Source organism: Lactuca saligna, chromosome 8 (genome assembly GCF_052625555.1).
Source record: "Lactuca saligna cultivar CGN05327 chromosome 8, ASM5262555v1, whole genome shotgun sequence".
Classification (NCBI taxonomy): domain Eukaryota; kingdom Viridiplantae; phylum Streptophyta; class Magnoliopsida; order Asterales; family Asteraceae; genus Lactuca; species Lactuca saligna.
The window spans coordinates 243,466,974-243,493,550 of NC_136424.1; the positions used below are offsets into that span (position 1 = coordinate 243,466,974).

Below are 26,577 nucleotides of genomic sequence, written 5' to 3' on the forward strand. Positions count from 1 at the left end.
GTCCATAACTATTTCTGGTATGTACTTGACCCGACCCGGCATGGTCCATTTGGGTTGCATGGCACCATGCAATTGGATAGACTAAATGAGAGAAATAACACTTGGAGATTATTAATATATTATAAGTTCTAATATATTAATAATATTATTTGATTAGTTTGATCAAGAATTAATTTAGAATTAATTAAGTGATCAAAAGATAACTAATTAAATATATGGGTTGATTATGTAAATCATCCATATCTTGTATAGTGGGCTAAAAGGCTCCATGGACTATCAAGTTGGGTTCCACCCATAGGATGCTCCATGGATGCTCCATGGGAGTTACAAACCCATGGGTCATGGAAATGAAGAGTCATGACACATTAGGGTTTAACCCTAGATGTGTCAACACTATATAAGTAACATGTTCTCCACCCAAAATCGGCTACACTAAGAAATAAGAGGGCTTGGCCGATTTTGAAGAAGTGTGTGTTCTTTCATAAGTTCTTCCAAGAGCATTTGGTGTTGTGTGAAGCATTTGAGGCATCACACTTGGGGTGCTAGGCTCACAAGGTTTCAAGGAACACAAACAACAACAAGGTAAGTTATTCTATCTATATTTAAGTTTAAATTGTTCCCCATGTATGCTAGATAGGAATATAACCTTGGAATTCAACTTTGCATGACAATTAGACAAACATAGATCCAAGGTTATTAGGGTTGCATGTACACTTAGCAAGTGTTAGAATGCTCAAAACCCATCATGTAATTCAATGAGTAGTAGAACAAACATATGAGTCGAAGTTTATCTGTTCCTTCTTGGATTAGAAGCTGATATCAGGGCCCCTCGATGATTTTGTTTTGACCTATGTACCGGGCCCGGTCAGAACTAAATTGATGTGTTCAATGAAGTTCTTTGTCAAACAAATCGGAAATCGGGAAACAAACTGTTGGACAATAAGTAAGACATTGTTCCATGTATTTGTCCGACTGATATCTAGAACAGAGGATTATATGATCACTTATCTTAAATGGCGTACCATCATCTTCTCAGTTTCGAGAAACCTTGAAAAGAGCTACGATTGCCGATCGGTTCCTGAAGTCATACTTGCAATAATAGTTATTAGACTTATCCAAGTGGGAGACTGTTGGATAAGGTGTCTAAGTCCATAACCATTTCTGGTAAGTACTTGACCTGACCCGGCATGGTCCATTTGGGTTGCATGGCATCATGCAATTGGATAGACTAAATGAGAGAAATAACACTTGGAGATTATTAATATATTATAAGTTCTAATATATTAATAATATTATTTGATTAGTTTGATCAAGAATTAATTTAGAATTAATTATGTGATCAAAAGATAACTAATTAAATATATGGGTTGATTATGTAAATCATCCATATCTTGTATAGTGGGCTAAAAGGCTCCATGGACTATCAAGTTGGGTTCCACCCATAGGATGCTCCATGGATGCTCCATGGGAGTTACAAACCCATGGGTCATGGAAATGAAGAGTCATGACACATTAGGGTTTAACCCTAGATGTGTCAACACTATATAAGTAACATGTTCTCCACCTAAAATCGGCTACACTAAGAAATAAGAGGGCTTGGCCGATTTTTGAGAAGTGTGTGTTCTCTCATAAGTTCTTCCGAGAGCATTTGGTATTGTGTGAAGCATTTGAGGCATCACACTTGGGGTGCTAGGCTCACAAGGTTTCAAGGAACACAAACAACAACAAGGTAAGTTATTCTATCTATCGTTCAAGTTAAAATTGTTCCCCATGTATGCTAGATAGGAATATAACCTTGGAATTCAACTTTGCATGATAATTAGACAAACATAGATCCAAGGTTATTAGGGTTGCATGTACACTTAGGGAGTGTTAGAATGCTCAAAACCCATCATTTAGAACATCATTTAACACACTTTTTGGAGTTTACAGCCTAGAGGCATGCTCTGAGGCCGTAAACTCTATTATACCCATGAAAAGTTAGTTTTTGATGCTTAAAAACAATCACATATGATTCTAGAAATTTATGCAAGCCATTTGAGTGTATTTGATGCATCATTTAACAAGTTTTATGATTTTACGGCCGAGGGTATGTTCCTAGGCCATAAACTCCTATAAATGACATTTTTGATGTGTTTAAAACCCTTAAACTATTTTTAGATGCATCTAGATTTTACCACAAGGCCATTGGTTGAGTTTCAAGGCATTTGGACATGTTTTAAGGCATTAAATCCCCTTTTAAGTGGAGTTTACGGCCCAAGAATATGTCTTGGCCGTAAACTCACTTTTTTCCCTCAAAATCAATGTTTTAAATGTTATAAGTCCTTTCCATTAAGTCATTAAGCCATATCTAATGTCCAACATTGCTTATGAGGGGTTTTAGGTCTTAAAAACCCCATCTTTAGGATTTTACGGCTCAAGCTTGTTCCTTGGCCGTAAACTCATGTTCTTGGTCCCAAAACACAAATTAAACATTAATTTGGAGGCTAAAGAGGTTGAATAACAAGTTAGGGGTGTTACCTCTTTGATTTCAAGCCTTAAATCTTTGTTTTGGACCTTGATTTTGGGATGAGGAGAGAGGTTGTGAGAGTTAAATGAGAAATTGACCAAAGGCTTCAAATGGAGGCTTAAACACGTTTATATAGTGTTTAAGTTTTGGACTCGGTGGAATTCTACCCGATACCAGCGTTAGGCGAGGCTTTTGGTCGTACCCGATTGAGTTGCCATAACCCGATACGGTAAATTTCTAGAATTATTCCGATCACTAAAGTTGCGTGTTAAAATGCTTTCTAAATGTATTAAGACACCCATTAAGTCATTTTAAACATGTACAAGTTAATGACTTAATTAAACGGAAGATCGGAAATCGAATTTGGAAACGATGATTGGTTGCACGAATTGTACTACGAAAGAGTTACAATAAATGATACGGAAATTTCGGGTTGTTACATTATCCCCCCATTAAAGGGAATTTCGTCCCGAAATTAAAAGTTTAAAGCACAAGACAAGATACAAATCATTGATCAAGAAAAGAGTTGTGGATATTTCTGTTTCATTGAATCTTCCCGTTCCCAAGTGAATTCCGGTCCCCGCTTGGCATTCCAACGAACCTTCACTAACGGGATGCGACTTTGCTTTGTACGTTTGACTTCTCGATCCATGATTTCGATTGGTTCCTCCACAAAGTTGAGGTTTTCATTGATCTTGATCTCGTCTAAGGGAATTGTTAGGGTTTCATCGGATAGGCAGTTTTTGAGATTTGAAACGTGGAAGACAGGGTGAATGTTACTAAGTTCTTGAGGTAAATGAAGTTTATAGGCAACTGGACCGATCCTGGAGAGGATCTCAAAGGGTCCAATGTACCTTGGATTAAGTTTCCCACGCTTGCCAAAGCGTACAGTGCCTTTCCAGGGTGAGACCTTTAACAGAACACGGTCTCCAACCAGGAATTCTAGTGGTTTCCGACGATTATCAGCGTAACTCTTTTAGCGATCTCGTGAGGCTTTCAGTCGGTTACGGATTTGATTGATCTTTTCGGTGGTTTCGCGGATGATTTCAGGACCAGTGAGAGCACTATCGGGGAGTTGACTCCTGGCTAACTGTGTATCCCCCACCTCGGCCCAGCACAGAGGGGATCTGCACTTACGACCGTATAGGGCTTCGAACGGAGCAGCCCTAATGCTGGTGTGGTAACTGTTGTTGTATCAAAATTCGATCAAGGATAGATGTGTGTCCCACGACTTTCCAAAGTCAATGACACATGCCCTAAGCATGTCCTGCATGGTTTGGATTGTTCTCTCACTCTGTCCATCGGTCTGAGGATGATATGCCGTGCTCATATCTAGTTTGGTTCCAAGGGCTTTCTGGAGGGACTGTCAGAATCTAGAGGTAAACCTACTATCTCGATCAGAGATGATAGATACAGGTACACCGTGTAGATGTACTACCTCCTGAATGAAGATTCGTGCGAGTCTTTCCATATTATATGATTCTTTGATCGGAATGAAGTGAGCGGGTTTTGTCAAACGATCGACAATTACCCAAATGGTATCGTACCCACTAGAACACTTGGGTAGTTTGGTGATGAAGTCCATGGTAATCATCTCCCATTTCCACTCGGGAATCTCGGGTTGTTGGAGCAGACCTGAGGGTTTCTGATGTTCAACATTGACTTTGGCGCAAGTCAGACACTTGCCCATGAATGTAGCTATCTCAACTTTCATGTTTGGCCACCAATATTGTTTCTTGAGATCCAGGTACATCTTGTCCGAACCCGGCTGAACAGAGTATTTGGTTCTGTGCGCTTCTTCCATGACTATTTCCCGGAATCCTCTGGACTTGGGAATCCATATTCGATCCATGAAACAGTGAACTCCGTTACCTCTGATCTCAAGTTTCTTTTCCATTCCTCTCAATGCTTCATTTGACATGTTCTCGGGTTTGAGGGCTGTTAACTGGGCTTCTCGGATTTGTATGGGTAAGTTGGAATGGATGGTCATCGTCTGGTTCTTCACTTTGTGGCCTGCACTATTCTTTCAGCTAAGGGCATCTGCTACCACGTTGGCCTTTCCGGGGTGATAACGGATTTCACACTCATAATCACTGAGTAATTCTACACATCGTCGTTGCCTCATGTTTAAGTCTTTCTGATTAAAGATGTGTTGCAGGCTCTTGTGATCAGTGAAGATCGTGCACTTGGTTCCGTAGAGATAATGTCTCCAGATCTTCAATGCAAAGACTACAGCTCCTAGTTCCAAGTCATGTGTGGTATAGTTGACCTCGTGTGCTTTCAGCTGTCTTGAGGCGTAGGCAATCACGTTTCCTCTTTGCATAAGCACACAACCTAGACCTTGATTAGACACATCGCAGTAGACAACGAAGTCCTCTGTCCCTTCGGGCAAGGACATAATAGGCGTTCTGCATAGGGATTTCTTCAACGTTTGGAATGCAGTTTCTTGTTTATCACTCCAACAAAAGGGTACATCTTTCTGTGTTAGAGTGGTTAAAGGTTTGGCGATTTTGGAAAAGTTTTGAATGAATCGTCGATAGTAGCCGGCGAGACCCAAGAATTGACGAATTTATGTGGGTGTTTTTGGTGCCGACCAATTCTCTATCGCTTTAATCTTGGAAGGATCTACGTGAATACCCTCCTCGCTTACCACGTGACAGAGTACCTTCCGTATCCAGAATTCACATTTGGAAAATTTCGCGTATAGCTTTTCGGATCAAAGGGTCTCCAACACTAGCCTCAAGTGTTGCTTGTGGTCTTCTTCGCTTCGGGAGTAGACGAGGATGTCGTCAATGAACACAATGATGAATTTGTCTAGGAAGGGACGGCACACCCGATTCATCAGGTCCATGAACACAGTCGGTGCATTGGTTAGACCAAAGGGCATCACCACAAACTCGTAGTGTCCATACCAAGTCCTAAAAGCTGTTTTGGAAACATCATTTTCCTGGACTCGTAACTGATGGTACCCTGACCGAAGGTCTATCTTTGAAAAGTAGCTGGCTCCCTGGAGTTGATCGAAGAGGTCGTATATTCTTGGAAGAGGATATCGGTTCTTAACGGTCAACTTGTTCAGCTCGCGGTAGTCAATACACATCCGAAAGGATCCATCTTTCTTTTTGACAAACAGGACCGGAGCTCCCCAGGGTGAGGAACTCGTTCTAATGAATCCTTTACTAAGCAACTCATTGAGTTGACTGGATAACTCCTGCATTTCTGTCGAAGCTAAGAGATACGGAGACTTTGCTACGGGGGTAGCTCCAGGAATCAGGTCAATACGGAACTCGACCTGACGTTCGGAAGGAATTCCTGGAAGCTCTTCGGGAAACACATCTGGAAAGTTACTGACTTCGGGGATGCTCGCGAGGTCTCTAACTTCTTGTTTCTCCTTGATCACATGGGCTAAGAATGCAATGCACTCCTTCCGTAGGAGCTTTCAAGCTTTGATGCAAGAAATGATATGAAAATTGGAACTGGGTTTATTGCCATAGATTACGAGAGTTTGATCCGAAGGAAGATTGAGACGAATGGCTTTTTCGTAACAAAGAATATCAGCATGATTGGGACTCAACCAATCCATGACAATGATAACATCAAAGCTCTTAATGGAAAAGGTCATGAGATCTATAGGAAATGAGTGATCATTTAAGGTAAGCGTACAACCTATGAATACATCGTTAGCGCTTTCTTTCTCACCGTTAGCCATCTCGACGGTAAACGTTTCATTTAGTGGTTGAGGATTAGGTTTTAGATTATGTTTAAATGTATGGCTAACAAAACTCCTTTCAGCACCCGAATCGAAAAGAATACTAGCATATGAGTTGTCGAGAAGGAACGTACCCGAAACAACAGTGGGATCAGCGACTGCTGCCTCCCGTCCCATGGTTAGAACCCTTCCAGTGTTATCAGCAGTTGAATTCTTGGGACAGTTCCTTTTAAAGTGCCCAACTTCACCATAGTTGTAGCAGGCTTGACTAACACCTACTCCAGATGATTGGTTGGCTGATTGGGTAGGAGTTTTGCAGAATCGAACTGTGTGTCCTTTCTTACTACAGTTGGTGCAGGATAGTTCTTGGCAAGGACCAGGATGATGATGGTATTTACACTTGTCACACAGAGGGAGGTTACCAGCATATTTACTGGTAGGAGTTAGGGCTGTGGATCCTATGACAGAAACAGCAGCAATACGGGTAGTAGTAGCAGCATGGACTGCTACCGTCTGCTGTTTCTTGGAAGATCCTTGAGAAGATTGACCCTTCTTCTTTTTCCAGAATTTTCTCTTTTCGCCACTCCTTTGAGTCGGCTCAGAAGTGGTAGTTATTTCCTTAACGTCGTCGCTGTGATCAATCAGAATTTGAGCTAGAGTCTTAGCACTATCATAGGTATCCGGACGAGCAGCTAAAACATGACTCTTTGTCGGTTGAGATAACCCCCAAGTGAACCTTTCAATCTTTTTGTTCTCAGGAGTGACTAATACCGGGCAGAGAAGTGCGAGATCATCGAATCGGGAAGTATATGCAGCAATGTCGGAACCTTTCATCTTTATGTTCCAGAGCTCGTGCTCTAATTTCTGCATTTCACCACGGGGGCAGTATTCGGCAATAAGAAGTTCTTTCATGGCTTCCCAACCCATGGCATTGGCTACGGGTAAGGTTAGAGATTTGACTCGGCCATTCCACCAAGTCAAGGCTTTATCAACGAAAGTACAGGCTGTGAACTTGACTTTATCGGACTCCGCACAAGCACAGATTTCAAAGACGGACTCTATTTTCTCGAACCATCGAGATAAGGAAATGACACCTCCAGCGCCATTGAAGGATGTTGGTTTCGCGTTCATGAAATCCTTGTAGGAACCCCCTCTTGGGTGTCCCTGGCTAACTTCGGGGTTCTGGGATTGGGGACCACCTCCTGAACCACTAGGGTTCATTTGTGACATAAGTGCTACCATTGCAGTTGTCATCATTGTCTGGAGTGATGCTAGGTCAAACTGGGGAGGAGGTGGCGGCGAAGAAGGATTGTTGTTGTTCTTTGAGCTATGTCTCTTTCGGGGAGGCATCTTGATCTAATAAGATCAAGAAAGAGAGGATGGTAAGCACTCTATATTGAATCGATAGAGATGGCAGTAATATGATTTGAATAATCGATAAAGCAGGAAAGAGTTATCAAAACAAATAATTTATCGCTAAGAATAATCATAGAAAGCCACTCGAACAAGGATTTCTACAGAGGATTGGGATCGAGAAATACTCCCATAGTATTTCATGAATTGTTTACGACAATGATTCGATGTTTGGGATATTATGGTAAGTTTTAGGCATGCCGTATACCACAGTCACTCCCAAGCACATGCTGGCCGTGTCTTGAACGAATATATTTTGCCAGGCTATATTGACCCTAGACACGACTACATAACTGCCCAGGTTTAACCGTAGTACACAACACCCAATTACTTATGTTCTGTTCTACTTGTGGTTACGGATGACGACCGTTCGGTATACTTGTATACTTTTTGAAAATACTTGTAGTTTGAAGATACTCTTAATTCAGAGCACTTAGGCCCCTTTAGTATTTATAGTTTTATACCATGTAAGTTTTGGTATACTTCATTCACTATAAACAAGGGCTCTGATACCAATCTGTCACACCCCGAAAACCGAAGGCGGAAACATTTCCGGGGTTGACTCCATGTTGAGTATCAAATTCAATGCACATAGTAAGTAAAGTAAAGCAACCATTACATTACATAATAAATTTTTACAGTTGTTTCAAAAGTAAAGTTTGTACAGTTGTGATACATAGTATATATAGACAAAATGAAACGGGTCTTCATGTACTTCGTCTTCGAGCAAAAAGGATCTTCGGGTACCTGTTCTAACGCTGACCTGAGGACACAAGCGGTTTGAAAATCAGCATAAAGGATTTTGTTTGTGAAAATGTTTCGAGTTTCCTTTCTGTTTCTGAAATGTTATGTACACCAAGAAAATCCCGTATTTTCTTAAAAGTTGGTTATTGTTTCACAAATGTGAAGTATAGTAAGTTTGTACACTGAAAACATGTCTACTCATGTGAAAATGTATAGTTGGTTATCTGACTTGTTAAACTGTTCTGTTTACTTATCATGTATTACCAGGAAAGTCCCATACTTTCCTTATTGTATGTTACCAATTGTAAAAGATGTAATGTTATCCAGTTTGTTACTCTTTCTAGTTATGTAAGTGTTACCCAGAAAAGCCCCATGCTTTCCTGCATGTTGGTTTCTAATGTAAACGATGTTAAAGATGTAAAAGATGTAATCGTGATTAGGTTCCATGTTTTCCCTAGGAAAGTCCCGTACTTTCCTGAATGTTAGTTACAGTATGTGAAAGATGTAAAACATGTAAAAGATGTAAAAGATGTATAAAGTGGTTCATTATTACTATAAGTAAGTCTCTGTTATCCTAATTGCGAGTTCCATAACCATACAATAGACTAAAACCTGTGGCAATAAGTAGTCCACATGTGGCAATAAGTAGTCCACATACTTATGACTTTCGTCACCCTTGAACCATTTCGGTTCGGCTGTAGCTAGAAGCCAGGTGTGGGGTAGTCAGCCCCGTATAGATCTATACACTCAACTCATGCTCTCTAAATACCAGATATTCTGGTTATGGGTGTAGTCCTCCACTCGTGTATCTCGGTGGAGTGTTCTCCGAGGACGTGTCTCCAATCATACAAGATTAACAAATCTACTAGTAATAATATGATAGTCCTCCACTCGCGTATGTGTGTGGAGTATTACCGAGGACAAAACAGTGTACAGGTATTATGTTCAAATGTTTAATGTCATGCTTTTAACTGATAAAATGCGGAAAAACCATTTGTGAAATATATGTAAAACATAACAGTTTAAAGACCTATTTCACAAATATATGTTACGTGATCTGCATGTTCAAATTGTTATCAGTTGTGATGATCAGTAATAAAAGCATATGAAATATGAAACACACATTTGAAAACATGTTTTGAGTACAAGAATTCCCTTGTACTTTACTTGTGTTCCCCCCCCCCCCTAAAAACAGTGAAAACAGTGAAAAAGGGTAGGGGTATGAACTCATCGGACTCGGAAACGTGTCGGTTTTGAATACTAGACGTTGGTTCGGGGTTTGATTACTCACGGTGTCCCTATGTAAAATGAAATAATGTCCATATATATTCAATTAGGGATAAATTCACTAATCATATGGAACATTACACTCCAATGAGGTTAAACACCTCAAAACGAGCGTTTGGAGTGACCCGGGTGACATCTTTGGACGTGTAATGGCACTAGGGACTTGGAACTTGAGTTTACTCCCCAAGAGTAAACATTTTAAGGAGTTTACAACCATAGAACACACACACACATGAGTTTACGGCCGTAAACTCATGTTGGTGTAGTTTTGAGTGTTTAAATGGCTTAAATGGACAGGGGGATTGTTGCAATGGATTTCTAAAATGCCTTGGAATTGATTGTATGAAATTATAACACCAAAAAGGGAGTTTACGGCCATACCATAGGAGTTTACGGCCGTAAACTCACCTATGGCCAAGATAAATTGATTTGAGCTACAAAGGATAATCACATGTGATTCTAGTTAATTTTCCAAGCCTTGTTATGAATTTAGAACATCATTTAACACACTTTTTGGAGTTTACGGCCTAGAGGCATGTTCTAAGGCCGTAAACTCTATTATACCCATGAAAAGTTAGTTTTTGATGCTTAAAAACAATCACATGTGATTCTAGAAATTTATGCAAGCCATTTGAGTGTATTTGATGCATCATTTAACAAGTTTTATGAGTTTACGGCCAAGGGTATGATCCTAGGCTGTAAACTCCTATAAATGACATTTTTGATGTGTTTAAAACCCTTAAACTATTTTTAGATGCATCTAGATTTTACCACAAGGCCATTGGTTGAGTTTCAAGGCATTTGGACATGTTTTAAGGCATTTGGCCCAAGAATATGTCTTGTCCATCAACTCACTTTTGTCCCTCAAAATCAATGTTTTAAATGTTATAAGTCCTTTCCATTAACTCATTAAGCCATATCTAATGTCCAACATTGCTTAGGAGGGGTTTTAGGGCTTAAAAACCCCATCTTTAGGAGTTTACGGCCCAAGCTTGTTCCTTGGCCATAAACTCATGTTCTTGGTCCCAAAACACAAATTAAACATGAATTTGAAGGCTAAAGAGGTTGAATAACAAGTTAGGGGTGTTACCTCTTTGATTTCAAGCCTTAAATCTTTGTTTTGGACCTTGATTTTGGGATGAGGAGAGAGGTTGTGAGAGTTAAATGAGAAATTGACCAAAGGCTTCAAATGGAGGCTTAAACACGTTTATATAGTGTTTAAGTTTTGGACACGGTGAAATTCTACCCTATACCGACGTTAGGCGAGGCTTTTGGTCGTACCCGATTGAGTTGCCGTAACCCGATACGGTAAACTTCTTGAATTATTCCGATCACTAAAGTTGGGTGTTAAAATGATTTCTAAATGTATTAAGACACCCATTAAGTCATTTTAAACATGTACAAGTTAATGACTTAATTAAACGGAAGACCGGAAATCGAATTTGGAAACGACGATTGGTTGCGCGAATTGTACTACGAAAGAGTTACAATAAATGATACGGAAATTTTGGGTTGTTACACCTCAAATGGTTCACACAACACCATAATCACTTGGAATAACTTAGAGAGAAACTTGAGCCATGGGTTTCTTTTATATGGTGGCTATTAGGGTTACACCATATAACTCATGACTTTACCCATTCCTTATGCTCCATGGATTTTAACCTCCGTGGAGCATCCATGGGTCACCCCATGGACTTAGTCCAACATAAGGAATCTTGGATCACAAGCCTACATATATAAGAATGAATGATTTACACAATCAACCCATATATTTAATTAGTCTCCTTTTGATCACTTAATTAATTCCAAATTAATTCTTGATCAATACTAATTAAATAACCTTATTAATATATTAGAACTTATAATATATTAATAAACCTTAAGTGTTATTTCTCTCATTTTAGTCTATCCAAGTGCATGATGCCATGCAACCCAAATGGACCATGTCGGGTCGGGTCAAGTTTTACCAATTATAGTTATGGACTTAGACATTAATCCAACATAATTCAAATCAACAATTTTCAAGAATCATATAAACTAACATAAAACTTGAAACTTTGACCATTATCTATGAAATTGGATTAGCATGATCATTACCACATCAAAAACTGGTTTATAAGTTCAAAAACAATTTAGTCTAATGTTCCTAGTCCAATTCCAACTTTAAAAGTCGACAGTATGAAATCTGGAGCATCAACTCGTGGAGTGCATGAACTAACTCGATTAGTTTGGTGAACTTATGCTTGGACTCGGTGAGTCCCCTAGTGGACTCGGCGAGTCTACTGTCCAGACAGTGAAAAATTCGATATGTCAAGCTACAAACACAAGCTTCATCAAGTATAATGGAAACCAAGCCTAGGCTCTGATACCACTGAGGGGTTTTGAGCATTCTAACACTCCTAAGGTGTGATTGAACCCTAGAAACCTTGGATCTGTGTTTTCTCTATCATAAATTCAAACTTTGATTTTTTCAAAGTTCCATCCTAACTAGCATACCATGAAGTATATGTAATACAAAAATCTAGTAAAATGACATAAATTTTGTTATATCTTGATTTCTTAAGCCTTTAAGAGTCTAACACCCCAAGTGTGATGCCTCAAATGCTTCACACAACACCACCAATAAATTGGAAGACACTTGAGAAGAGATATACACTCAAGCTATCGGCTATCACTTCTTACAAAGATTCTAGCTGCCATTTTATGAGCTATGAGGCTTTTTATATAGTTGCATGTTAAGGTTACACCATATAACTCATGACTTTCCATATTCCTCATGATCCATGGGTTTTAACCTCCATGGAGTATCCATGGGTCACCACATGGGTTTATCCAAACATGAAGAACTATGGATCATAAGCCCACTATATAAGAATGAACAATTTACCAAATTAATCACCATTTATTTAATTAGTCTCTTTCGATCACAAAATTAATTCCAAACAAATTCTTGATCAATACAAATTAAATAATATAATTTCATATTAATATATTAGAACTTATAATATATTAATAAACCATAAATATCCTCTTCTCAAAAGTCCATCCTACATATTGTTTCGGTGCCATGCAACCCAAATGGACCATACTACTCTCAGGTCAAGTACATACCAATTATATTTTTGGGCTTAGACACTAAATCCAACACAAAGTATATTCCTTTGAACATCCTTCTTGCATAAAAGTTTCTAACTTACACATTGATTCTTGATATCCAACTCCCATTATGGAAACATTTCCATAATTGTCATATGACTATCTATTCTTAACAGATTCCTATATATTCAAAATTATATCAACATAGTCCATTCATTACTATACTTTAGATTGTCCTTGATAGTTGTTCAACCACTTTAGTCGTATCTAGTTGTAGTTCTTTTTCCCTCTTAATGCCCTAGGGATTTGGAAAATTATAACACGATAATATTATAGCATATGCAATCGATTCTACACCAGAAGCGTATGGGAGACGATTCATAATATCTTACATAAAGACATGATACTTGACTAGTCTTTTGCTATAATATATCTATTTTCCATATTCTCACAATTCGAACTATGAAGAGGGATGACATAATCATAATCGAATTTTCAGAACGCAATGAACATTTCCATATAGAATTTCGTATGCCGAATCTTTTCAACATAACATTCATATATGTCTTTGACTAAATTTGAAATGAAGCATAAGTTCCTCTCCCATAATTATAGCAAAACAACTTTTCAAACCCTGCAACTTTGTGAATTGAAACCTTTGTTTTCTATAATTAACATTGCTAACTTGTAGTATTTACCATGATTAATTATAATCCCACTAGAATAACAATTATTTTTGTTACTAACTTTTATGCTCCCACTAGCCTTGACATGTATCCAAAATCAGCTGCACTTCTAGAAATCAATACTTATTGACCTTCTTACCAAACTTCAGATTTCTGATACGAGTTGCTTCGATAAGCCTTTATCTAAGCTTCTCAATGTCATATACCTTTCCTTAGATAGCTCACATGTGTGTCTAAACTATTTTAGAACTTACAACAATAAGTCTCAAATGTTTAGAAAATTTTCCATCTCTCACATTTTGAACTATGTAGAGGGATGCCGAAGTCATAATCGAATTTGAGAATGCAAATATCACAATTGCGAACTCTTTAAAACCACTTAGTGAAAGCGTTTCCTCACAATCATTTTCATGAATTGAAGTGAAACCTTATGACACTTAGATTTTATGGTGTATTTAATGTTATCCATGCGAATTTGTCGTAACCATAATCACAAGACAAGATTAGTGACAAATCCAAACTCATATGGACTGATCTTGTTCAATCTTAATTTCTTGCCACATGGCAGCACAAGGGTCTGCTATTGCTTCTAGGTTGTTATACAAACAATTGAGAACTCATAGAACTCACATGCATAGTCAACTTTAGTTGGAATGGGCACATAAACAAGAATATGTCAACACGCTAGGTTATAAACCTCAAGTCGTGGGCTAGTGATTAACAATAGGTTTATTCTTGATTAGTTCTTGAAACTTGTCAAGATCTTTAAGACTCATACTGACCTCTTGACCTATAGGATTCTCTTTGTTAAGAAACATTAATTGACAACCAAATATTCATGGGTCAGTGCAGTTCTTATCAAGACAAACACTTTTTACAATTGGTATTAGTTGATCTTTGTTTTATCCAAAACATTACAACTTACCGATTTAAAATATACAAGAGTAGAAAACATTTTACTCTATAGTTGTTGATATGTCACTCTATATACAATCTTGGAGTATGACTCTAAGATTTGATTTTGCAACGAAGTATGATTCATCTTAATTGATTTAACCATTTCAACAATTCATGATTCCTCTTCTTGGCCAAACAAATGCACTAAAGTTTCGTTAGAGCATCAAATTGTGATATGGTTTTTATAATCATTAAGATGATCATAAAACACGATACTCAAGTACTCTCCCATCTTTTCAGATTGGAGAAACTGTTATCTTTTTGACGACTTTGATTCTTCTTATTCATTCTCGTATACATTGAGACTTTTCAATGACCCAAGATTATAGTTAATCATGTATGCATAACCATATTTACTAACTTTAGTAAACCATAACGTGTAGTTATATTGTTATTTGCGGTGGACTTGACAAGTGCATAAGAATGTGTACTCGATCCATTAGTCCTTCACATGACTCACATTTACATGTGAACAAGGAATTATTCCTAATTTCCCAAAGATGAAGGTTATCATACATCACACAATACAAGTTGCATGATTCCAAGTTTCTATCAAACTGAAAATTGGGTTGTGAGAATCTTTGCTTATTTGGTAATTTAACACTGCCACAAACTAAAGAATCAAATCCATATTGCTAAAAATACAAACACCAATTTTTCACATATGCCATTGCAAAGAAATAAAATAAGATAAAATTCAAAAAAAAATTATTTATTTATGAAAATGTGTAGAAAAACTTTCCCTTAAAATGAAATTACAAATGAAAACTATGTTATTACAAATTTCTAAGAATCTATCATAACTCTTAAGCAGCAACTCAAAAGTTAAGCAGTAGCTCAAAAATCCGATCATCGAACCGTGTGACTGAAATCCATCTCTTCGCAATCGGACTCAACATACTCTTCTCTTAAGCTTCATTTGATCCTACAAAATATCAAAACGTAATCTGATCACATCATGTATTAAGAATTTTCCAATAGGAACTTAATAGAGTTAGATACATGGCTTACCTGAAGCAGAGTCAAACTTTTTGATTCTACCTTCTGATATATATTTTCCGTAGTTTCGGCAACGTCGCTTCGAGTGTCCCTTCAAATGGCAGTAGAAACAAGTGGCTTCTTTTGCATTCGCACATGAGAAAATCCTATATTCGGCCTTTATCTTGTGATCAAATCTTTTGACCATGGACAATTCCTTTCCTTTAGGAAAAGGAATCATTTCTGGACTATCTATGTCATTGCCTATGTTCATGGCAGCTTGGGGAGTAGATCTTCCAATCATATCTGCATTACCAGTACGCCAAATCATTGTTGATTCAACAATAATTAGCAAATGTGTAAAATCGATAAGGTACATGTCGCGGTCTGTCATACAGTCATATATTTGTCTTTAACAAACTGACTATATGACTCGGGAAGTGACTAAAGAACCAAGTCAATACCCATCTTCCTCAGGAAAACGACACCCAACATTCCTATCCTGTTAATATGCAACTGCATGTCCAAGTCATGAGCAGATATACTTTCCATCTTGATGTTTCATTGCAAGTAGGGCTTGAGTGACATTGAACTTTTCAAGTCTTCGAGATTGTGGGTCAGAGTGAATAATTGGAGGAGGTGGAAGAAGTGAAGTATGATATTTTGGAATATCATCTTCATGTGGAAAGCTATTTCCAACAGATTCGGGAAGACCATAGTTGTATAAACTAGACATCTATAAAGGGAGAAATTCAAGTTAGTTGATTTAAGTCCTTAATATAACACCCAAAATGAAATATTAAAGTGAGGACCCAACACTATATTTTAGAATTGCGAAGAGGGATGACGTAATCCAATTGTAAATATTTGAAGGTACGTAAATCACGATATACCAATTTCCACCATGAAAAATGAAATAAATTATTAACTTTTAATTGGTTTGAAATTCCTAGATCTTTGAGATTCATTGAACTTTTCAATGGCATTTTTAAATCTCGTTGTGTCCTTCAAGTTTTGTGACTGGGATGCCAAGGATCACAAACAAGGTGTGAATAACCATGCAAATTAGCTTGGTACACCCAATGTTACAGATCACCTAATCATTGTGCCGGTTAACCACACACACACACACCATTGATCTATGATTAACATCAAGTTACCCTTTGTCACACATTAGTGTGCCTATTAGGCATACACACTCCATTAACGAATTAACAAGGTGTGAACTGCAATTTCATGGATTGGCACCATTTTCACATATTTCCTGAAGTAACTAATGTCCTATCCTACCCGTTCGGCTAATGATCCTCCAGCAGTCAAGGATGCGGTGGGTGAGAGTGGACACCCATTAAACTACCATTTTATAGGCAGTAACCTTATGCCGCCCTTATAGACCGGCTTCATGAATAAGGCCCACTAACGGTAAGACTGACTTGTTCTTATATATATATATATATATATATATATATATATATATATATATATATATATATATATATATATATATATATATATATATATATATATATATTAACGTTTAATTATATAATAGTATAAGGGTTGAGTTTTAACTTTTAAAACTCTAGTGTTTGGAATCAAAATATCATTAATGTAACTTTTAAAGTTCCAAAACTTGAGGGAAAGTTTTGTAACTTGTCATGACTTTTCAAATTCGTAACTTATGGATTTTAAAGTTGCATAAATGAGATCTTTCCAATTCCATAACTTGAGGAAAAGTTATGAACTTTTCATGACTCTTGGTATTTCATAGCTTATTAAAATTAATGGTCCATGAATGGTGTGACTTTTCACATCACATAATTTGAGGAGAACTTATGGAACTATTCAAGAAACAATCATAGATCAAATTAACTAATTCAATTATGATAGTATGATCATTTACCAATTTGACCTAACTATATTCATATCTTCAAATTATACAATTAACTAGTATTACATAAAACAAGTAGTTATCTTAGAATTTCACAAATATCATGTTATTGGGTGGGGATTAACATTACCATATCATTAAAAAAACAATTTTTTTGAACCAAAACATTTTGTGGTAATGTTCCTAATCCAAAACAGGCAAAAAACCACGAAAAACCGTCCTCCGCAAGCCCAGCACGTCTAGCTACATACTGGACTCGTTCAACACATTGGATCCATGTTTTCTCTAATTATACGTGATTTTCATTTTTCTAAAGCGTTGTCCCAAACTAGCATACAATTGAACAATTGAACAATATAACTAGTTAGATGACTTACCTCTTAGTAGGACTTGTACATCTTGACCTTTGAAAGCTTGAGCACACCAAGTGTGATGCCTTTAATGGTTCACAAACACGATACGCAATAGGAGGCTTTAAATAAAAGGTTACTTATAAATAAATCAGTCTTAATATCTTAGAATAAAGTGGTGGGCGATTTTGACACTATGGTATGTATTTGTAACGTGGAAAATGCTAGGGTTACACTTTGTAAACCCTAATGACCTTTCATATACTTAGGATCCATGGTTTAATCTCCATGGACTAGCCATGGGTTATTACATTGGTTTAGCCCATCCTACATAACTTTGGATCATTAGCACACATAAGAAATAAAATTGATTTACATAATCAATTCCCATATACTTAATTAGTCTCTTTTGATCACAAAATTAATTCCAAACTAATTCTTAATCAATACTAATTAAATAATATGATTTCTCAATTAATATATTATGCTTATAATATATTAATAAATCATAAATAACCATATTCTGAAAAGTCCATCCTATCAAATTGCACTGATGAAGGAAACCCAAAAGGACCATGCTACAATCAGGTCAAGTACATCCCCATTAAAATTATGGCTTAGCCACTAAATACAACAAAACGAAGCACCTCGTGATTTGTATGCTACGCTAACCAATTTTTTAAAAATCACTAAATTTAATTAAGCGTTGATCCCACTCTATTTCTTAAGAAAGTAGGGATCATCTAATGGTTCTTTTAAATTTATGTCGATGAAATAATATTGTCCATTCATTGTGAAAGGAATTTGAAGATTTAATGAAGTCTCATTTTGAAATGACCATAATGAGGGAAGATCAATCATTATTGGGACTGAACATTCGTCAAAATAAAGAAGGAATCTTTATTAATCAAGAAACCTATATGCGAAATCTGCTTAAACGCTTTGGAATGGCGAACTGCTCAAAGTTGAAGGTTCCCATGGTAGTCTACACTCGCTTAAAACCATATTTGGAAAAGTCAGCCGTGCATTTAAAGACATATCAAAGCATGGTCAGTTCGTTATTGCACTTAACTGCAAGTCGACCTGATATTATGTTTTGTAATTGCGCCTGGACCAAGCCAATCCCAGAGAACCACATATTACAACAGTAAAGAATATCTTTCGATATCTACATCGAGCACTGATTCATTGTAGTATCTAGAAAACACAGGATTCTTTTTTCAAGCATATTCTGATGTTGATCTAGGGGGTTGTCAATTGGATCACAAGAGTACTACTGGAGGATGTCAATATCTCGATGGGAAGCTTATGATTTGGCAGTCAAAAAATCAGAGATGTGTATCGATATCTACAACTGAGGCTAGACATATTGCTTATGTGGCTTGTACTTCTTAATTGATCTGGTTCCAAAGTTAATTACGTGACTATGCAATAAATATGATGAAAATTCCTTTATTTTGTGATTCTCAAAGTGCAATTCTCATTTGTCGTAGTCTAGTTCAGCATTCCAAAACTAAACATACACAATTTCATCAAAGATCATGTTTAGGATGGCAATATCAAAGAACATTTTGTTAAAACCACAGACCAATTGCCATATATCTTTACAAAACCACTTCATGCAAAATCTTTTCTATGAATTTTAAATGGTTTGGGAATGATGCAAGCTAGTTTTGTTCCAATCTCTAACTAAATTTCTCTTTTTTGGATTAGGAAGATTTGGACTAAAAATTTGTTGTTAATAATATTTCATTAATAGGTTTCTGTTCATGGTTAGATCTTTGATGTCGTTCGTTTTCGACATTCGTTTTGACTCATTTAGCAAATGTTGCCAAATAGCAATTGCGATGCTCTGGCTTACGAAAGGTGCTTGCGAATGGGTAGTGCTGGTCTTTCTGACAACTACTCATTACAAGAGGTGATTGTTTCCTTATGGCTTTAACTGAGTAAGGATGGTGGGACCTGTCGAAACATTATTCATTATCCATAACAATGACGTACTATATTTTTGTTTATAGAAAGATTATAATCCAAAACAAAATTCTTTATTTTTTTTCTTTTGTTTCAAAAATCCAAAAAGATTATCATTTTTCTAGATTTTTGTCATTCTTTATATTTATTTTAGAAAATCAAAAATCAGAAAGATTTTCTTTATTTTTTCCTTTATTTCCAAAATTAAAGACACAATTTTTTTCTTTATTGTTGATTTTGTAATATCGATTAGGAAGTTCATTGTAACATATCTTGACATAAGCATGCCATAACAAAGCTCTACGGCGATAAGGTACAACTCATAACTCGTCACTAATTAAGAGTCCCTAGAAACATGTTGTTGCATATTGTCGAAAGCCTCAATCAATGATTGTTTGCAAAGCCTTAATGAAAATTTTCTTATGCAAATTTCTTTCCAATAGCTCGTATTATCAATAGTTACACATACAATATCTATGTGTATGTCTGTGCTATGTATGATTTTATGCATGTATGTGTGATTTTAAGTGTTTTTGTGATGAATATGTAATCAAAAGGGAAGAAATTTCGAGATCTATGCCATAAGAAGGAAAACCAACATGATATAAGTTATATTATACTAAACAAGAAAATAATATTAACTTATAAGATTGTGATAAACATATTTCAACATAAAACCCATTTTTGGGCTTAAATTGTCAAATAACAAAAGTTGGGTAAAAAATTGTCATTTACGGTTTCCGTAAGGGTTAAAGCAGTCAAAACAGTTACAATAACTTTTTTGATGAGTATTATGCACTACAAAGGACTTAAAATGTAAATATTAGCTTAATGGGCTATTTTTTGGGCTTTTAGCTCCAACAAGCCCAAAGTTGCGAAAAATCCGAATTTTAAGGGGCGAAAAAGAAAATTTTCTCAAAACAGGGGATAAAAAGGATAAACAAAATCATTTCAGGGGTTAAAATGCTTTTCTTTACCAAAAAGTATCAAAAATGTAAAGTTATTGGATTTTGGGTCAAAACTATAAAAGTTGCATAAAGTTTGGATTTTAGCCGTAAAATACTTTTCTGGAAGGGTGGAAACAGCCAAAGAATAAGTTTTGGAGCTAAAAATATAATTTAAACAAGTTCATGACTCAAAAGTGTCAAGAAAAGAGTTTAAGAGCAAAAATGTCTTTTTTTGTATAAGGGACTAAAATTATCGTTTTTATTAAAGAATGACGAAAAAGGTCAAACCAATATTCTTAAGTCAATTATTTTATTTTCTAGAATATTGATGTCAAAAATACTAAACTATGATGTACAAAAACTGAAAGATGAATACACGCATAACTCCAAGTATCATTATAAATAAATCCACCGGTCTCGAGTTGATACAAAAATAACAATCGTTCAATCAAACCCATCAACAATCGTACAATACCTAAGGCAAGTAAACATGCCAAAACCTTGGGCTTAAAGGCTTCAATCATGCTTGTTGGACCTTTCAAATCCATTAGCATGATTTTTGGACCCAAGGGATAACGATAATATATTATTGAGCCTTCTATGGCCCAGTTCCATATTGGTAGGACCCTCAATGGCTTTTGAGTGCTATCAGGCCTTAGTGGCCCATTGGTATAGCTAGTAAGGTCAAAGTAATCAAATGCGAGATGAGCCAATGTATCCTTCACACACCCAACAGCCTAAAGTAAAATCACGAAAGTAGCAGGACTTTGTACTCCTCTTCTCCTCGTTTGCTAGGCTTATGAGTAATCAAAGTAAACAGATTCAGGTTGTTAATCAAAAGTAATCAAGGTTGTTTGGATTTAAGTGAGTGATAGCGGGCGAAACCTCTAAGGATTGTTCATACTCCTCTTCTCTTCAATTATACATGTTTTGAAATAATCATGCATATATGTACGGATCTTCACACCCTTTTACAAACAATGGTCTTGTCGGAAAATATCGGATTTTCTAGGTTGTTCTCGTTCAAACTACCCAAAACATTTTCATATCAAACATACTTATGAACTCACCAACATTCCATATGTTGACCGTTTTTCAAAATAAATTGTATTCTCAGGTAACAGCTAAGCTGAGGAAATAGGTACCAAGTATGTTAGTGTGTTTTTCTTTTTTTGAAAACTATCAAACAATTGATGTATGGATTTGTAACGTTAAAACAATGTACTTGATGTGAACAATTTCGGTGTAATATATTGATGCATGGTGATGTTTATGTTATGATTCATGTATATTCATTGTGATGATAATCAATTTAAGTCACACGAGCCCTCGGACGTTTCCGCCGTCTGGTTCAGGGGTGTGACATCATTTGTCAGCCATTTCCGTGTATTCGGCTGCCCTTGCACCCTTCTCCCCTTGGAATAAAACCTAAAGTTCAATGCTAAAGCTGATGATTGCTATTTCGTTGTATACACTGCTCGTACTTCTTACCGGGTTTACAATAAGAAGACAAAGCAAATCGTGGAGTCTTTCGATGTTCGCTGGCTTGAAGAGAATGAGACGGATTGTAGGGTGGGTCCTAATTGTCTATTTGACTACACATCTCTATTCAAATCATTTAGTGTGTCACCTGATAACCAAGTTGGATCTACCTCTGGCTCGAAGCTTACCATTGAAGATGAGGATGAAGAGGTTGTTTAGAGACCACCAATGGTTTCTACTACTAATCTTCCAGTGGAGTCATTTGTTCCAATTGTTTCTCCTGAGTACCGAACACACCTTTCTGTCCACATGATGACGCTACTCCTTTAACACTAGTTGAAAGAGAATTGACGAACCAAGATACTTCCGTTGTCACTCAAAATCTAATGGAACTTCTCTTTCCTGAACAGATCGCAGATGAGTTTGTAGCAAATTCACCACACGAAGCTGGTACATCTATTGTGGATTCTTCAACACATGAGGGAGATATTAATATCCATAATCTTCCCGTTTCATCCGATGACATCAGTCACGAAATCCCCTCTCACATACAGCGCGATCATCTGATAGAAAACGTTATTGGCCAACTGGGCGATGGAGTTCAAACGAGAAGTCAGAGTGGAGACATCAACACATGTCTCTATTCTTGCTTCATTTCTCAAATAGAGCCCACGAATGTCGAAATGGCTTTGAATGAGCCCAACTGGGTAGATGCCATGCATAATGAGCTCAATCAATTCGAAAGGCTCGGGGTTTGGAAGTTGGTGGAGCTGCCTAAAGGCAAGAAATCTCTTCACACTAGATGGGTGTTTCGGAACAAGCAAGATAATTTGGGTGTCATTGTCCGTAATAAGGCGAGACTGGTGTTCCATGGGTTCAGAAAAGTTGAGGGTCTTGATTATACAGAAGTCTATGCTCCAGTGGCAAGCTTGGAGGCCACTCATATCTTCCTCGCTTATGCTTCTTACATGAACTTCACCGTATATCAAATGGACATCAAGACGACTTTCTTGTATGGCAAGGTGAAGGAGGAGATTTATGTTGACCAACCTCCTAGGTTTGTTAACTCAAAACTACCTAACCATGTCTACAAGTTAGACAAGGCTCTGTATAGGCTACATCAAACTCCTAGAGCGTGGTATGCTACCCTCACACAACACTTGCTCAACCATGGCTATTCCCATGGAACTATCGATCAGACTCTGTTCATCAAGCATGTCGGTGCAGACTAGATTCTTGTTCAAATATATGTGGATGATATCATTTCGGGTCAACAAGTCCTAAGCTTTGCAAGGAGTTCGAGGACATCATGAAAAAGAGGTTCGAGATGAGTTCATTGGGGGAAATTACCATGTTTTGGGGGCTTCAAATCAAACAACGTTCAGCCGGAATCATGATTCATCAAGCCAAATATGTGGATGATATGCTCGAGAAGTTCGAGTTTAGAGACGCTAAACCTGCTTTAATGCCCATGGCGGAGAGACCACTGCTGACTCCTGATATTTTAAGTGAATCCGTAAATCAAACGTTCTACAGATCGATGATTGGATCGCTGATGTATCTGACTGCAAGTCGCCCAGACATCATGTTTACGGTCTATCAATGCGCGCGCTACCAGGCTAATCCTAAACTGTCTCATCTTATTGTTGTTAAAAGAATTTTTTGGTATCTTAAAGGCAGTCCAAATATGGGTCTTCGGTATTTGAAAAATTCTGATCTTTATGCTTTTGCAGACAGCAACAATGGTGGTTGCGATCTTGAAAGGAAATCGACTTTAGGCGGATGTCAGTATCTCGGAGATAGGCTGGTGTCTTAGCAATGCAAGAAGCAATATAATGTGTTGACCTCAACAATAGAAGCAGAATATGTATCTGCGTCTGTCTGTTGTTCTAAGTTCATATGGATCCAACATCGGTTGTTGGATTACGGTTTGAATTTTCAAGAAACCCCTATATTCTATGATTATGAGGTTGTGATCTAAATTGCTAAAGGTTCGGTACAGCATTGAAAAACCAAGCACATCGACATCAAAATTCATTTTATCATAGATTGTTATGAGCACTCGCTAACTCAGCTAGAACAAGTTCCCACTTCTAATAATTTGGCGAATTTGTTCAAAAAGCCATTTTGCAAAGCTCGATTCAATGTGCTGGTAAAGCATTTAAAAATGATTCGCTTTGAGGATTAATTATTTTTAGGTAAGTTTAAATTTGCACATTTCTTTTTTCATTCTCTTCCATGCACAAATTTAGGGGGAAAAATAAACAAAAACCAATATATATATATATATATATATATATATATATATATATATATATATATATATATATATCCAAAAAACATTAGAAAAACAGAAAAATCAAAAATATTTCTGAGAAGTGATGTAATGGGAAGTGATATCAACAAGTGATAATAGGCAATATGAATCTGTATAAGGTACCTAAGCTGAATTGGCTAGGATTTATGTTCGATTTGCTGGTAAGCACGAAAAGTTTAACGGACTCGACTAAGCAAAGATGAACTTAAGGAATCTAGAGACCTGATAAATTTTGACCTAGATAGTTCCGTTTAGCCTTACAATATGACACTTGGTTAGGTTGAGCAGGGAGATGTACATGAGAATCCACCAGTCACATTAAAAAAACATGTATCTAGAACTCTGGATTAACTTTTCCTCGATGTATGGATTTTGTCCTTAATTCCGGTATTGATGGAGCAACTAGGGAATTCCAATAAAGTAGGTCTGTAGAAAATTAATTTCTTTCTCTCTTACTGTTAGTCATATGTTGCCTCCTCTGTGTGATCGAAAGATCGGACCTGCACTACAACATATGCAAATCTATTTCTCTACATCATATATCTATGAAATTTTTCCTATCTGTTAGCTATATGTTGTCACCTTTATGTGATATACAATTTGACATGGTACACAGCATATGCAACCTTCTACTTCTCAATCCCTCTAAAACTCTAGTTAGTCATAGTCAATATCTATCATCTCTCATAATAACTGTCTACTCACGTAAAGTAAGGAGTATGTCAGAAGTTCTTGGTTATTGGGGTATGTCAAAAAGCGGGAAAAATATTCTAGGACATCTAAAATTGAACAATTCTAGATTATCTATAGGTGGACAGCAATATCCTTGGTCGTCGTCAGATAAATGGTCGTTAGGAATTTTTATCTTGTAACTTAGGATCAATCTGTCCGGTTGTCACACCCCAAAACCGAGAACGCGGAATACGTTCTAGGGTGGAGGACGTCACGTACATTATCAAAACAATTGTATAATAGTAAAAACAAGAGACAACAACCATTACATTAATATAATGATTTTAATTACAAGCGTGTTCTGTACAGTTGATAGACACCAAAAGTATAACAAAATAAAAGATGAGTCTTGTATACGCTCCATCTTCCCAAAAGTTGAACTAGTACCTGTCTATCTTTGACCTAAGGATACAAGTTATTTTGAAAACGAGTATCAGCATAAATTTGGTGAGTTCATAAAATTTTCGTGTCATTTCTTGTATAAGAGTGTTTACAATCAGGTAAAATAAAAGTTGAAATAAATGCTCAGAGGAGTACAAATCCCTAGAAAATCCTATATTTTCCAGATTTAGATATGTGTAAGTTAAATCCTTTGAGTGTGTAAAACTACTTTCATTGAGACTATTGGTGGTAAAATAAGGTTGTAAGATTCATACAAGTAGCGTAGCTGAGTAAAAGTATTGCTGATTGACTTTAATAGTGTTGCAACTTCAATATATGTTCATTTACTTCGGGAATTAGCTTAGACTTTAATTCTTAGTGTGTTAATTTGGATATGGATGTGATTTCTCATGCAACCAAACTAAATGATTATAGAGATTCCGATAACCTTCCTGGTCATCCGTAGTATAGTCATGTAGTGCCATCCCTGGGTCTAGTCGACTCAGACTGCAGTTAACTGTCAGGATGAAATAGCATCCGTTATGTATAGATCTATACATGTAGCATTGTTTTCCTTTCGGGAAGCCCTGGTTACATGGTATTTACGTTGTAGAGTGTCTTATGCAGGGATAGTGTGTTATTTTCTGGATTAGTGTATTCACTTGTATTAAAATATGGTAACTTTTAGTATTGTATAGAGAGTGATTCCTTAAATGTGTCTTGACGCGTTATAATAGTAATTATAGCGGGTATCATAGCGATAGAGGTAACGAGCAGTAGTAACAACTGTACCTATTATAGTTAAATAGAGCGTGTAATCGTATGCCTTGGGTTTACAAAGGTATTGTATACGATGAAGATTTTCATATTCAATACAAATATATATGATATATAATTAAGAAATCAACAACATTCGGACAGATAACAATATGCCCTAAGACCACAATCAAACAAGAACAGGAAATAGGGTGAGCTATCGGTCCTAAGTCCTTCAATTCGTATTTATATAAATATGTTGATGTTAATATAGTCTAAAATAAAAGTAGTTTAATTACAAAATTGAAAGTAGTTTAACAACAATTTAGTTTAGAAAATGCGTTTGATGAATAATTCATACAATTTTATGG

At 36.6% G+C, this 26,577-nt stretch overlaps 1 protein-coding gene across 1 annotated transcript in view; it reads left to right on the forward strand.

Annotated features, from left to right (window-relative positions):
• The window catches only part of LOC145010564 (uncharacterized), an 89,922-nt gene extending 67,683 nt beyond the window's left edge, over positions 1-22,239 (forward strand). The window contains exon 3 of the mRNA XM_078969090.1: positions 22,161-22,239. Within this exon, the coding sequence (XP_078825216.1) occupies positions 22,161-22,239 (79 nt within the window). The remainder of the gene's footprint in view (positions 1-22,160) is intronic.
• The last annotated feature ends 4,338 nt before the right edge of the window (positions 22,240-26,577 follow it).